Here is a 15,742-nt window from a genome sequence, read left to right on the forward strand (position 1 = left end):
CGTCTACATAGCTGTATGAGGGCTTGTTTTTTGCGGGATTAGTTGTGCTTTTTAATAGCACCATTTTTGGGTACATATAATTTTTATATTAACTTTTATTAACCTTTTTGGGGGGGATTATAACAAAAACCTGAAATTCCGCCATTGTTCTTCGCGTTTTTAAATTGACGCCGTTCACTATTGTTTTCTGCGGGACAAGACGTAGTTTTGAATGGTACTGTTTTGGGGTGCATGGGACTTATTGATTCATTTTTATTTCTTTTTTGGGGGGCAATGGAAAAAAATTGCAATTTCGCCATGGTTTTTTCGTTTTTTTTTTTACGGTGTTCACTTTGCGGTTTAAATTACATATTAACTTTATTAATGGAGTCATTACGGTCGCGGCGATACAACATATGTGTACTTTTTTTTTTTTTTTTACACTTTTACTAAATAAAACCACTTTTTATGGAAAAAAATGGTTTTATTTATTTTTTTACTGTACTTTTTATTAATAATCTTTCACTTTGATTTTATTAGTCCCACTAGGGGACTTTACTGTGCGATCTTCCGATCGCTGCTATAATTCTTTGGTATACTTCGTATACCAGAGCATTATTGCCTGTCAGTGTAAATCTGACAGGCAATCTGTTAGGACGTGCCTCCGGCGCGTCCTAACAGGCATATGTCCAGGTCAGACCTGGGGGCTTTTATCAGGCCCCCGGCTGACATGACAGCCGCCGATGGGTGACAGAGGGAGCGCACTCCCTCTGTAAACAAAGTTAAATGCCGCGGTCGCTATTGACGGCGACATTTAACGGGTTAAACGGCCGCGATCTAAGTAAACTTCGATCGTGGGCGTTGGAGCAGGAGCTCAGCTGTAATCAGACAGCAGAGCCCCGTCTCCTGCCTGCACGGGAGACCCGTGCAGCACTTAGACTAGGCTGACGTGAAAAGGCGTCAGCCTAGCCTAAAGCCCATTAGTTACCGACGTAAAAAGGCGTATTAGTTGTCACTAAGGGGTTAAACTTAATTTGCCAAGTGGATGTCCAAACACTTAGTGTGTTTAAATCCGCTTGCAATTCACGAACATCTTCCATAGTCTGAACTATATTACATAGCTTGGTGTCATCTGCAAAAATAGAAATAGTGCTATTAATCCCATCCTCTATATCATTAATAAATAAGTTGAATAATAGTGGTCCCAGCACTGAACCCTGGGGTACACCACTTATAACCAGGGACCATTCAGAGTAGGAATCATTTACCACAACTCTCTGGATACGGTGCTTGAGCCAATTCTCAATCCAATTACAAACTATACTTTCTAAACCTATAGTCCTTAATTTACCCTTTAGACTTCTATGAGGGACTGTGTCAAATACCTTTGCAAAGTCCAAAAACACTATATCCACAGCGGCCCCTCTGTCTAGGCTTCTGCTCACCTCTTCATAAAAACAAATCAGGTTGGTTTGACCGCTTCTGTCCTTAGTAAAACTGTGCTGGCTGTCACTTATAATACTATTTTTTTGTCACATAATCCCGTATATAGTCCCTCAATAGTCCCTCAAACATTTTCTCCACAATGGATGTTAAGCTTACTGGTCTATAATTACCCGGGGAAGACCTAGAGCCCTTTTTGAAAATAGGTACCACATTTGCCCTGCGCCAGTCCCTTGGCACTATACCAGTCACTAGAGAATCTCTCTAAATAATATGAAGAGGGTGACCGAAATAACTGAACTAAGCTCTTTAAGAACCCTAGGGTGTAACCCATCTGGTCCCGGGGCCTTGTGCACATTTATTTTATTTAATTTAGCTTGCACCATATCTACATTCATCCAATTCAGTATATCAACTGATATATTAACAGCACTGGCACCGGCTACATCAGCTGCTCTTTCTTCTGTTGTATATACAGAGCGGAAGAACCCATTTAGTAACTCTGCCTTCTCTTGATCCCCTGTGACCAACTCCCCATTACCACTATCTAGGGGTCCTACATGTTCAGACCTTGGCTTTTTTGCATTTATATACTTGAAGAATTTTTTACAATTTGTTTTACTATCCTTGGCCACCTGCCTTTCATTTGGTATTTTTGCTGATTTTATTACCTTTTACAGATTTGATTAAACCCTTTACAGTTTACAAAGGCTACATCTGTACCCTTAGATAGGTATTTTTTAAATGCCTTTTTTTTTTTTTCATGTATTGCCCTTTTTACAGAAGGTGTAAGCCATGTGGGGTTTAATTTTAGTCGTTTATACTTGTTAGCTATAGGAATACATTTTGCACTATAATTACCCAAATTAGATTTGAAAATCTCCCATTTATTATTTGTACCATTATTTGACATTAGTTCTTCCCAGTCTGTATCCTGAATTGCAGCCCTCATCTTGGGGAAATTGGCCTTCTTAAAATGAAGTGTTTTTGCCCTCCCAGCCTGTGTTTGTTTTTTACAGTATAGGTAAAATATAACTATTATGATCACTGTTACCGAGGTTTTCACGAACATTGACGTTCCCAACAAGATCTGCATTATTAGAAATGACCAGATCCTAACAGAGCGTCACCTCTAGTCGGGTCTTCCACAAACTGGCCCATAAAATTTTCCTGCAACAGGTTGAGGAAATTTCTCCCCTTTGCAGTTGAAGCCGAACCATAACACCAATTAATATCCTGGTAATTAAAATCTCCCATTATCTCTACAGTACCCGCCTGTGCAGCCCGCTCCATCTGTTTATATAGCTGAACTTCCATCTCCTCAGTTATATTGGGGGATCTATAGATTACACCAAAAGTATTTTTTTCAGTGTTTACCTCCCTTTGTAATTCCACCCACAAGGTTTCAACCACCTAACAGTCTTCACCTACTATTGTGTCTTTCACACTCGCCTTCATATCACTTCTCACATACAGACATACACCACCACCTTTCCTATTCGCCCTGTCTTTCCGAAACAGTGTAAATCCCTGTAGATTTACAGCCCAGTCATGTGAAGAGTCCAGCCATGTTTCAGCAACACCCACTATATCTATATTTTCTTCCAGTACCAAGGCCTACAGCTTTCCCATTTTGCTTGCTAGACTTCTACCATTTGTGACCATACACTTTAACTTGCCTTTCACTTTCATTATCAGAAATGTGATTATTTGACATTATTTGGGCATTTTTATTTTCATTTTCATTGCGGTTTTGTAATGAAAGGATCTCCTTATCTTGTTGTCTAGTCCTCTCCCCACAGTCTGTTTCTGTCCCCACCAATATAGTCTGATCCCTCTCTAACCTAACTACCCCTTTATTTTCTACATTGACCTCCCTCCTCAGCCCTAGTTTATATCGTTGCTTGTTGTGCTTTGCCTGTGTAAACCAGTCTTTAGCCAATATTCACATGCGGCAGATCTGTTGCAAAATTTTCTATGACTAAATAAGTCATTCCATGCATCTGAATGGGGCTTTTTCTGCTGCATGTGCATGGATTTCTGCAAGCCTAATTCAGATAAACATTTTTTGTAGCGCCATTTATTGTGCCATATAATGTGCTAGGAAGCGGGGAAAAAATTATTTGTGGGGTAGAAAATGAAAAAAAAACAAAACACGGCGATTTGTTATTTGCATGTCGTTTTTACGAAATTCACTGTGCATTTAAAACAACATTTTAACTTCATTCTGTCAATACGATTACAGCGATACCAAATATATAAGTTTTTTTCTATATTTTACTAGTAAAAAATAATAATTTTGTCGCCAAATTCTGAGAGCCATAACTTTTTATTTTTTATTTTCCTGTCGATTAAGTGGTATGAGGTATTTTTTTGCGGGATAAGCTGTAGTTTTTTTTTAATACCATTTTGGGCTACATGCGACGTTTTGATAACTTTTGTTCTCATTTTTTTTGTGGGAGATAAGGTAACCCAAAAATAGCGATTCTGGCGTTTACATTTTTGTTTTTTTTACGGCGTACACAGTGCGGGTTAAATAACTATATATTGTAATAGTACAGACTTTTACGGATGCGGCGATAACTATTATGCTTTATTTTTTATTCTTTACTATGTCTAGGGGGAAAATGGGAAATGGTGTATTTTTTTACACGCCTAACTTTATTTTACAAATTGTAACTTTTTTTTTGTGTGTTAGTGCCCCTAGGGGACTTCAACCAGTGATCGTTAGAGCGCTTGCACTATATACGGCAATACTAATGTATTGCAGTATATCGTGATTCTGACAGGCTTCGATTAAGCCCAGAGGCAGCGCTTAATAGGAGCACAAAGATGGCGGATCTGGGGGCTTTCATTAGGCCCCCAGGCAGCCATAGCAACCATTGCCACCCCGCGATTGCATTGCGGGGGGCACGATGAGCTGTTAGAGTGGGTAGTCCCATCTTTCTAACAATTTAAATGCCGCTGTCGCTATTGACCGTGGGATTTAATGAGTGGCATCGCTCTCGAGCCCAATACCGCTCGTTACTCAAGTGTCGGCTGTAACACAGCCGACTCCCGCATCGTATGGAGCGGGTTCACACCGTGAGCCCGTTCCATACTTCCCCCTACCCGACTATGACATATGGATACGTTAAATGTCTGGAAGGGGTTAATGTGTCATTTTTGTAAATGGTTTAAGAAATCCTTGTTTTTTTGTGCGTGAGATGATTGAGCCCGTTCTTACAAATCAGATAAGTAGCATATTTTTGAAAGAGAAAAAAATAATCTGAATACTGTTCTTATTTTATAAAGCTCCGGCGGTTCAGTTTAATAGCTCTCTGTTTGGAGAACACTAGCGTTCTGAACTTTTTCCATACAATCTCATGCCAGTGTTGACCCTAGTGGATTAAAATAGCCTTTTTCAACCATGACCAAATTTGGAGCTGAAATATCTGCCCACTGGGAATCTGTAAATGTATTCTAGTTTATAGAGTGACAGGTTTATACAAATAATTAGTTATTCCCATTGCATGTTTTACATTTAAGTCCAGTATTCAATCATAAAAAGAGGGATCTGTTGCCAATTCAGTTTTTTTTTCTTCCAGCGTTGTTGTCGTCTTTCTGGTAACTTGCTTAAAAATAGCATGTGGAGTGACTGAACTTTTTTTTTTATCCTTTTTGATTCTAGATAAAGACACAATAAGTAAAATTCGTGATTTGCGAATGAAAGCTGAAGATTATGAAGTAGTTAAGGTCATTGGCAGAGGAGCTTTCGGTGAAGTCCAACTGGTAGGTTGCTGATGCTTGCAATATAGGGAAATGGTACTGCTTATGTTACTTTACTCCTAACCAGAACAGGTAAGTGGATATGATGAATAGATTCCTTTACGTGTTACAAGAAGAAAAGATTTTACAACAATCTTTACATTATTGTCCAAGCATAGTTAAAAGTGGGAAATCTAAAAACAAATTGCTCAATTTCTCCCCTTACCGGTCAACTGGCTGTTAACTATTTTATGGCACTCTCTATAATCTGCGCTCGATAGACAAACACTAGACGGCTATAAACCATAAGTGTAAGTTATTATCCCCGTGAATGCCCTGTTCATTGTTAAAATAGATCCTGCTGAGTATTCTAATAGAGTATATAATAGAGAGTAGAGGATACTTCATAAAATAGACACACAACAGACTAGTGTATACTACATAAACAGTGCAAAAAGATGACGTGGTGAGCAAACAAAGCAGTAGCCAAAGCATCTTATCACCACAGGGAAGTTCGCCCTAGCCATCGCTCAATAGAAGGAAAGGAGTGGAGAGAGGCTAGTAAGTCTCCTCACAGGGTCAGGGTACGACGCAGCTCCGAGCTGAGATGTTAAGAGATCGGTTGTCAAGAAAAAAAGTGTTTAAAGTTCATACTAGTGTAATATGGTAGTGGTCAAGAACAGGGGAAAAGTTGGGAAAAGAAAGGAAGGAAGAAAAACGAAGGAAAACCGGAGACTGTACAATCGACCAGCTAGTGTTACAACTCGGAAGGAAAAGCAGGACCGGGGAAGGGGGTATTTCTGATCCTTAGACCAGTGGTGCCATATTGACTGGAAACAGAAGTAACTTCGGAAAAGTCAAGCGTTTGCTTTTTCCATGACACTAATTGTTTCAAGGCCAGGAACACAAAAGAAATTAGAACATGGGAAAGGTGAGGTATGTTAGGTATTTTCTTGCTGAGGAGGGCCTCCCAAGGCTCTGTTCGCAATGATGTCATGGCTTCCATCATGGATATGGCAAATTCATTTTATGTAACTGGTCATAACAGATTCCATTGACCTATAATGTCGTTTGCCAGGATTCAATATTTTTTTTTTTTCACTGGGTAGAATAGCACAGGTTGCGCCAATCTCGTCAAAAGCTACAGCAGTCTAGAATCATTATTGTAAGCTCTCTTTTGACAGGTCCCTTTCTCCCTCTGTGATAGTCAGCTATTTTATAATGTACTAGAATATTGTATTTGCTTATTTTTTTCTTTTGTTATATATTTAAACCCCTTTCTATTTCATATGGACAGCGCCCTGAAAGTTAATGGCGCTCTAAAATAACTATAAAGCTCCGCTTCATGCTCTTATGAACAGTGGTGTAGTCATCCACTTTTCTGTAAAAGAACTGGTGGTTTATTTGTTCCAAGCACCCGCTTGTATCCCAGTGGATTTTCTGGGGATATGGCTATTGGGCCCCAGCAGTGTATAGTAAGTTTTAGTTTGGTGGAGGGACAAGCAAGAGAAGATTCACTACCTCAGTGATAACCTCTATCCACATTCCAGCTTACATTCTACTGGATGAACCTTAGCAGCCATCTGATACTGTTACTATTAAAGACGTCGTTTGCAGATTGTTGCTTCAGAGTCTCTAAAAGAGTATTGAATATCATGAAATAAAGTTTCTAATAAATTGATTCTCCTATACCTGACAGTCTATGGTATTTCAAAATGCTATCCAATGACCTCACTGACTAAGGCCCCATGCACACGACCATAAAAACTCCCGTAATTACGGACCCTTAGACTTCTATTGGCCACGGGTACCTCCCCGTATGCTTAAGGGAAGGTGCCCGTGCCGTTGAAAAAGATAGAACATGTCCTATTTCAGGCCGTAACTACGGCACGGGCAGCCGATAGAAGTCTATGGGGCTCCCGTAATTACGGGTGACTACGTGTGTGCACCCGTAATTACGGGAGCGTTGCTAGGCGACGTCAGTAAATAGTCACTGTCCAGGCTGCTGAAAGAGTTAACTGATCGGCAGTAACTGTTTCAGCACCCTGGACAGTGGCTACCGATCACAATATAGATAAAGCTGTAAAAAAAAGACGTTCATACTTACCCAGAACTCCCTGCTTCTTCCTCCAGTCCGGCCTTCTGGGATGACGTTACAGCCCATGTCACCGCTGCAGCCAATCACAGGCTAATCACTGGCTGCAGCGGTCACATGCACTGCCACGTCATCCAGGGAGGTCGGACTGGATGTCAAGAGAGGGACGTGTCACCAAGACAACGGCCGGGTAAGTATGAATTTCATTTACTACGGAAAGGGCTGTCCCTTCTCTCTATCCTGCACTGATAGAGAGAAGGGCTGCCGATTAGTGCAGTGCAATTTTGCAGCCAAAAACGTGCCCGTGAATACGGGTGACACCGGACCCGAATTTACGGGCACGTGTCGGTAAATACTGGCGCAATACGGGTCGAATACGTGTGACCAAGGACCCGTATTTACGGGTGGACAAAAATACTGGCGTGTGTATTAGGCCTTAGTATTAGTGGACAGATAAGTCAGAGATGTGCAACTAAAGTTCTTCATTCTGCCTGCTTAGGTAAAATTCAGGTTTAAATTGACACTAAAAGCCCTTTTAGACTGGCCAATTATCAGGCAAGCGATGGCCTTAACGTGCTACCATAGCTTGCAGCGCCTCCGGAATTGCCTCCCATCGAGCACATATGGGACGTCATTGGTCGGCGATTGCAAAGGGAGCTGCCGGCAGCCAATCTTGATGATTTGCGTGCCCAAGTGCATTCAGCGAGGCATAACATTTCTCAGACAGACATTAATAACTTAATTGATAGCGTGCCAAGGCGTGTAAGTGCGTGTATTTCTGCTCACGGCGCTCATACTAGATACTTCGAATATTTTGTTACATTTTTTTATCATTTGCATATCATTAACATGTCTGTCGATCCTGTGTTTTCCACAATTCGAAAACTTTTCCTTCTTGGTGGTGGTATTTCAATATTGAGGAGTGTAGGATTATCCGTTGAAAAAGCCAAATATTTTGAAGATTTTAGAAGCCTAGTGTGGAGCTGGCCTTAAACATGAGAGAAGTCGCACGAACTCAATGATGTGGACAGATGGTCTAATATGTATGGGGGGGCCTCGAGCATTTTGGTTTTTTAAAATGCCTGATCCTTCGTTCTTGCTCCAGATAAGCTCTTCCCCTTTGAAATAAATATGGACGTCCTATAGCTGCTGTATCTCATGTATGGCTGGTAGAGATGTGTCTACATCTGTGGTGCTTATACCACATGCATAGAAAAGCAGTTATAAGACCTTACCCACCATATGTAATTCCCAAGAGCTGTTTTAACTTTGTTGTAAAATAAGATATTGTTCAAAAAGACAAAACACAATTGGTTTTATGTATCTAATGGGATGCAAATTTTGTTTTAAAGGTAAGGCACAAATCTTCCAGAAAAGTGTATGCCATGAAACTTCTAAGCAAACTGGAAATGATAAAGAGGTCAGATTCTGCGTTCTTCTGGGAAGAAAGAGATATTATGGCATTTGCCAACAGTCCTTGGGTTGTGCAGGTATGTTGGACACACAAGCAAAACCATTTGCATTGTGTTTTATAAAAGCAATCTTTGACTAAATATTTAACTGGGAATAAAAGGGTTGTCATTAGACTGTATTTTATTATTTACAGCTTTGTCTCCACTGATTTTACAGTACTTTTCTTGAAACTTCGTTACAAAATAATGTCCCAGATTTCAGTTCTAGTGTAGCTAAACGTTTGTCAAACTTCTGACATGTCATAGTGACATGTCAGAAGTTTGGATTTGTGGGGGTCCGAGCAATGAGACCCTCACCAGTTGCTAGAACGAAGCGGCTGAATCGCTCGTGTGAGTTCTCAGCCGCTTCGTGTCTGTTCGGCTTTTTCCGGAAATAAATGTATTGATGTACGGACTCAATAGAAAGTTTGAGCCCATATTCCGATACATCGGCTTTCCGGAAAAACTCTCTCACTCGCTCTCGCACTTTCACGCTCTCACACTCGTACGCTCGCTCGTACGCTCGCTCTCTCTCGTACGCTCGCTCGTACGCTCGCTCTCTCTCGTACGCTCGCTCGTACGCTCGCTCTCTCTCGTACGCTCGCTCGTACGCTCGCTCTCTCTCGTTCGTACGTACGTACTCTCGCTCGCTCTCTCGTTCGTTCGTACGTACGTACCCTCTCTCTCTCTCTCGTACCCTCTCTCTCTCTCTCGTACCCTCGCTCTCTCGTACCCTCGCTCTCTCTCTCGTACCCTCGCTCTCTCTCTCTCCTCTCTCTCGTACCCTCGCTCGCGCTCTCTCTCTCTCTCGTACCCTCGCTCGCTCTCTCTCGTACCCTCGCTCGCTCTCTCTCGTACCCTCGCTCGCTCTCTCTCGTACGCTCGCTCGCTCTCTCTCGTACCCTCGCTCGCTCGCTCTCTCTCGTACCCTCGCTCGCTCTCTCTCTCTCGTACTCTCGTACCCTCGCTCGCTCTCTCTCTCTCGTACTCTCGTACCCTCGCTCGCTCTCTCTCTCTCGTACTCTCGTACCCTCGCTCGCTCTCTCTCTCGTACTCTCGTACCCTCGCTCGCTCTCTCTCTCTCGTACTCTCGTACCCTCGCTCGCTCTCTCTCGTACTCTCGTACCCTCGCTCGCTCTCTCTCTCTCGTACTCTCGTACCCTCTCTCTCTCTCTCGTACCCTCTCTCTCTCTCTCGTACCCTCTCTCTCTCTCTCGTACCCTCGCTCGCTCTCTCGTACCCTCGCTCTCTCTCTCGTACCCTCGCTCTCTCTCTCGTACCCTCGCTCTCTCTCTCGTACCCTCGCTCTCTCTCTCGTACCCTCGCTCTCTCTCGCTCTCTCTCTCTCTCTCTCCTCTCTCTCGTACCCTCGCTCGCTCTCTCTCTCTCTCTCTCTCTCTCTCGTACCCTCGCTCGCGCTCTCTCTCTCTCTCGTACCCTCGCTCGCGCTCTCTCTCTCTCTCGTACCCTCGCTCGCGCTCTCTCTCTCTCTCGTACCCTCGCTCGCGCTCTCTCTCTCTCTCGTACCCTCGCTCGCGCTCTCTCTCTCGTACGCTCGCTCGCGCTCTATCTCTCTCTCGTACCCTCGCTCGCGCTCTATCTCTCTCTCGTACCCTCGCTCGCGCTCTCTCTCTCTCTCGTACCCTCGCTCGCGCTCTCTCTCTCTCTCGTACCCTCGCTCGTGCTCTCTCTCTCTCTCGTACCCTCGCTCGCGCTCTCTCTCTCTCTCGTACCCTCGCGCTCTATCTCTCTCGTACCCTCGCTCGCGCTCTATCTCTCTCTCGTACCCTCGCTCGCGCTCTCTCTCTCTCTCTCGTACCCTCGCTCGCGCTCTCTCTCTCTCTCGTACCCTCGCTCGCGCTCTCTCTCTCTCTCGTACCCTCGCTCGCGCTCTCTCTCTCTCTCGTACCCTCGCTCGCTCGCTCTCTCTCGTACCCTCGCTCGCTCTCTCTCGTACCCTCGCTCTCTCTCTCTCGTACCCTCGCTCGCTCTCTCTCGTACCCTCGCTCGCTCTCTCTCGTACCCTCGCTCGCTCTCTCGTACCCTCGCTCGCTCTCTCTCCTCTCTCTCGTACCCTCGCTCGCTCTCTCTCGTACCCTCGCTCGCTCGCTCTCTCTCGTACCCTCGCTCGCTCGCTCTCGTACCCTCGCTCGCTCTCGTACTCTCGTACCCTCGCTCGCTCGCTCTCTCTCGTACTCTCGTACCCTCGCTCGCTCTCTCTCGTACTCTCGTACCCTCGCTCGCTCTCTCTCTCGTACTCTCGTACCCTCGCTCGCTCTCTCTCTCGTACTCTCGTACCCTCGCTCGCTCTCTCTCTCTCTCGTACTCTCGTACCCTCGCTCGCTCTCTCTCTCTCTCGTACTCTCGTACCCTCGCTCGCTCTCTCTCTCTCGTACTCTCGTACCCTCTCTCTCTCTCTCGTACCCTCGCTCTCTCTCTCGTACCCTCGCTCTCTCTCTCGTACCCTCGCTCTCTCTCTCGTACCCTCGCTCTCTCTCTCTCCTCTCTCTCGTACCCTCGCTCGCGCTCTCTCTCTCTCTCGTACTCTCGTACCCTCGCTCGCTCTCTCTCTCTCGTACTCTCGTACCCTCGCTCGCTCTCTCTCTCTCTCTCGTACTCTCGTACCCTCGCTCGCTCTCTCTCTCGTACTCTCGTACCCTCGCTCGCTCTCTCTCTCTCGTACTCTCGTACCCTCGCTCGCTCTCTCGTACCCTCTCTCTCTCTCTCGTACCCTCTCTCTCTCTCTCGTACCCTCGCTCTCTCGTACCCTCGCTCTCTCTCTCGTACCCTCGCTCTCTCTCTCTCCTCTCTCTCGTACCCTCGCTCGCGCTCTCTCTCTCTCTCGTACCCTCGCTCGCTCTCTCTCGTACCCTCGCTCGCTCTCTCTCGTACCCTCGCTCGCTCTCTCTCGTACGCTCGCTCGCTCTCTCTCGTACCCTCGCTCGCTCGCTCTCTCTCGTACCCTCGCTCGCTCTCTCTCTCTCGTACTCTCGTACCCTCGCTCGCTCTCTCTCTCTCGTACTCTCGTACCCTCGCTCGCTCTCTCTCTCTCGTACTCTCGTACCCTCGCTCGCTCTCTCTCTCGTACTCTCGTACCCTCGCTCGCTCTCTCTCTCTCGTACTCTCGTACCCTCGCTCGCTCTCTCTCGTACTCTCGTACCCTCGCTCGCTCTCTCTCTCTCGTACTCTCGTACCCTCTCTCTCTCTCTCGTACCCTCTCTCTCTCTCTCGTACCCTCTCTCTCTCTCTCGTACCCTCGCTCGCTCTCTCGTACCCTCGCTCTCTCTCTCGTACCCTCGCTCTCTCTCTCGTACCCTCGCTCTCTCTCTCGTACCCTCGCTCTCTCTCTCGTACCCTCGCTCTCTCTCGCTCTCTCTCTCTCTCCTCTCTCTCGTACCCTCGCTCGCTCTCTCTCTCTCTCTCTCTCTCTCGTACCCTCGCTCGCGCTCTCTCTCTCTCTCGTACCCTCGCTCGCGCTCTCTCTCTCTCTCGTACCCTCGCTCGCGCTCTCTCTCTCTCTCGTACCCTCGCTCGCGCTCTCTCTCTCTCTCGTACCCTCGCTCGCGCTCTCTCTCTCTCTCGTACCCTCGCTCGCGCTCTCTCTCTCGTACGCTCGCTCGCGCTCTATCTCTCTCTCGTACCCTCGCTCGCGCTCTATCTCTCTCTCGTACCCTCGCTCGCGCTCTCTCTCTCTCTCTCTCTCGTACCCTCGCTCGCGCTCTCTCTCTCTCTCGTACCCTCGCTCGTGCTCTCTCTCTCTCTCGTACCCTCGCTCGCGCTCTCTCTCTCTCTCGTACCCTCGCGCTCTATCTCTCTCGTACCCTCGCTCGCGCTCTATCTCTCTCTCGTACCCTCGCTCGCGCTCTCTCTCTCTCTCGTACCCTCGCTCGCGCTCTCTCTCTCTCTCGTACCCTCGCTCGCGCTCTCTCTCTCTCTCGTACCCTCGCTCGCGCTCTCTCTCTCTCTCGTACCCTCGCTCGCTCGCTCTCTCTCGTACCCTCGCTCGCTCTCTCTCGTACCCTCGCTCTCTCTCTCTCGTACCCTCGCTCGCTCTCTCTCGTACCCTCGCTCGCTCTCTCTCGTACCCTCGCTCGCTCTCTCTCGTACCCTCGCTCGCTCTCTCTCGTACCCTCGCTCGCTCTCTCTCGTACCCTCGCTCGCTCTCTCTCGTACCCTCGCTCTCTCTCGTACCCTCGCTCGCTCTCTCTCGTACCCTCGCTCGCTCTCTCTCGTACCCTCGCTCGCTCTCTCTCGTACCCTCGCTCGCTCTCTCTCGTACCCTCGCTCGCTCTCTCTCGTACCCTCGCTCGCTCTCTCTCGTACCCTCGCTCGCGCTCTCTCGTACCCTCGCTCGCTCTCTCTCGTACCCTCGCTCGCGCTCTCTCTCTCGTACCCTCGCTCGCGCTCTCTCTCTCTCTCGTACCCTCGCTCGCGCTCTCTCTCTCTCTCGTACCCTCGCTCGCGCTCTCTCTCTCTCTCGTACCCTCGCTCGCGCTCTCTCTCTCTCTCGTACCCTCGCTCGCGCTCTCTCTCTCTCTCGTACCCTCGCTCGCGCTCTCTCTCTCTCTCGTACCCTCGCTCGCGCTCTCTCTCTCTCTCTCGTACCCTCGCTCGCGCTCTCTCTCTCTCTCTCGTACCCTCGCTCGCGCTCTCTCTCTCTCTCTCTCGTACCCTCGCTCGCGCTCTCTCTCTCTCTCGTACCCTCGCTCGCGCTCTCTCTCTCTCTCGTACCCTCGCTCGCGCTCTCTCTCTCTCTCTCGTACCCTCGCTCGCGCTCTCTCTCTCTCTCTCGTACCCTCGCTCGCGCTCTCTCTCTCTCTCTCGTACCCTCGCTCGCGCTCTCTCTCTCTCTCTCGTACCCTCGCTCGCGCTCTCTCTCTCTCTCTCGTACCCTCGCTCGCGCTCTCTCTCTCTCGTACCCTCGCTCGCGCTCTCTCTCTCTCTCGTACCCTCGCTCGCGCTCTCTCTCTCTCTCGTACCCTCGCTCGCGCTCTCTCTCTCTCGTACGCTCGCTCGCTCTCTCTCTCTCGTACCCTCGCTCGCGCTCTCTCTCTCTCTCTCGTACCCTCGCTCGCGCTCTCTCTCTCTCTCGTACCCTCGCTCGCTCTCTCTCTCGTACGCTCGCTCGCTCTCTCTCTCGTACGCTCGCTCGCTCTCTCTCTCGTACGCTCGCTCGCTCTCTCTCTCGTACGCTCGCTCGCTCTCTCTCTCTCTCTCGTACCCTCGCTCGCGCTCTCTCTCTCTCTCTCTCTCTCTCGTACCCTCGCTCGCTCTCTCTCTCTCTCGTACCCTCGCTCGCTCTCTCTCTCTCTCGTACCCTCGCTCGCTCTCTCTCTCTCTCGTACCCTCGCTCGCTCTCTCTCTCTCTCTCGTACCCTCGCTCGCGCTCTCTCTCTCTCTCGTACCCTCGCTCGCGCTCTCTCGTACCCTCGCTCGCGCTCTCTCTCTCTCTCCTCTCTCTCGTACCCTCGCTCGCGCTCTCTCTCTCTCTCCTCTCTCTCGTACCCTCGCTCGCTCTCTCTCTCTCTCTCGTACCCTCGCTCGCTCTCTCTCTCTCTCGTACCCTCGCTCGCTCTCTCTCTCCCTCTCGTACCCTCGCTCGCGCTCTCTCTCTCTCTCGTACCCTCGCTCGCTCTCTCTCTCTCTCTCGTACCCTCGCTCGCGCTCTCTCTCTCTCTCGTACCCTCGCTCGCGCTCTCTCGTACCCTCGCTCGCGCTCTCTCGTACCCTCGCTCGCGCTCTCTCGTACCCTCGCTCGCTCTCTCTCTCTCTCGTACGCTCGCTCGCGCTCTCTCTCTCTCTCGTACCCTCGCTCGCTCTCTCTCGTACCCTCGCTCGCTCTCTCTCTCTCGTACCCTCTCTCTCTCTCTCGTACCCTCTCTCTCTCTCTCGTACCCTCGCTCTCTCTCTCGTACCCTCTCTCTCTCTCTCGTACCCTCTCTCTCTCTCTCGTACCCTCTCTCTCTCTCTCTCTCGTACCCTCTCTCTCTCTCTCGTACCCTCGCTCTCTCTCTCGTACCCTCGCTCTCTCTCTCGTACCCTCGCTCGCTCTCTCGTACCCTCGCTCTCTCGTACCCTCGCTCTCTCTCTCGTACCCTCGCTCTCTCTCTCTCCTCTCTCTCGTACCCTCGCTCGCTCTCTCTCTCTCTCTCTCGTACCCTCGCTCGCTCTCTCTCTCTCTCTCTCGTACCCTCGCTCGCTCTCTCTCTCTCTCTCTCTCGTACCCTCGCTCGCTCTCGTACCCTCGCTCGCTCTCTCGTACCCTCGCTCGCTCTCTCGTACCCTCGCTCTCTCTCTCGTACCCTCGCTCTCTCTCTCTCTCTCCTCTCTCTCGTACCCTCGCTCGCTCTCTCTCTCTCTCTCTCGTACCCTCGCTCGCTCTCTCTCTCTCTCTCTCTCTCGTACCCTCGCTCTCTCTCTCTCTCTCTCGTGTACCCTCGCTCGCGCTCTCTCTCTCTCTCGTACCCTCGCTCGCGCTCTCTCTCTCTCTCTCGTACCCTCTCTCTCTCTCTCGTACCCTCTCTCTCTCTCTCGTACCCTCTCTCTCTCGTACCCTCGCTCGCTCTCTCTCTCTCGTACGCTCGCTCGCGCTCTCTCTCTCTCTCGTACCCTCGCTCGCTCTCTCTCTCTCGTACCCTCGCTCGCTCTCTCTCTCTCTCTCGTACGCTCGCTCTCTCTCTCTCTCTCGTACGCTCGCTCGCGCTCTCTCTCTCTCGTACCCTCGCTCGCGCTCTCTCTCTCTCTCGTACCCTCGCTCGCGCTCTCTCTCTCTCGTACCCTCGCTCGCGCTCTCTCTCTCTCTCGTACCCTCGCTCTCTCTCTCTCTCGTACCCTCGCTCTCTCTCGTACGCTCGCTCGCGCTCTCTCTCTCTCTCGTACCCTCGCTCTCTCTCTCTCGCTCTCGTACCCTCGCTCGCTCTCTCGTACCCTCGCTCTCTCTCTCGTACCCTCGCTCTCTCTCTCTCTCTCTCCTCTCTCTCGTACCCTCGCTCGCTCTCTCTCTCTCTCTCTCTCGTACCCTCGCTCG

At 49.1% G+C, this 15,742-nt stretch overlaps 1 protein-coding gene across 2 annotated transcripts in view; it reads left to right on the forward strand.

Annotated features, from left to right (window-relative positions):
• ROCK1 (Rho associated coiled-coil containing protein kinase 1) overlaps nucleotides 1-15,742 on the forward strand; it is a 196,074-nt gene that overhangs the window by 79,764 nt on the left and 100,568 nt on the right. For both annotated transcript variants that reach the window (XR_012847639.1, XM_075826366.1), the window contains exons 3-4: nucleotides 5,093-5,193; nucleotides 8,617-8,754. Coding sequence is in view for 1 of the 2 variants with exons in the window: in XM_075826366.1 (XP_075682481.1) it covers nucleotides 5,093-5,193; nucleotides 8,617-8,754 (239 nt within the window). In the remaining variant the exon portion in view is untranslated. The remainder of the gene's footprint in view (nucleotides 1-5,092; nucleotides 5,194-8,616; nucleotides 8,755-15,742) is intronic.

Source organism: Rhinoderma darwinii, chromosome 5 (assembly GCF_050947455.1).
Source record: "Rhinoderma darwinii isolate aRhiDar2 chromosome 5, aRhiDar2.hap1, whole genome shotgun sequence".
In the NCBI taxonomy this organism is placed as follows: domain Eukaryota; kingdom Metazoa; phylum Chordata; class Amphibia; order Anura; family Rhinodermatidae; genus Rhinoderma; species Rhinoderma darwinii.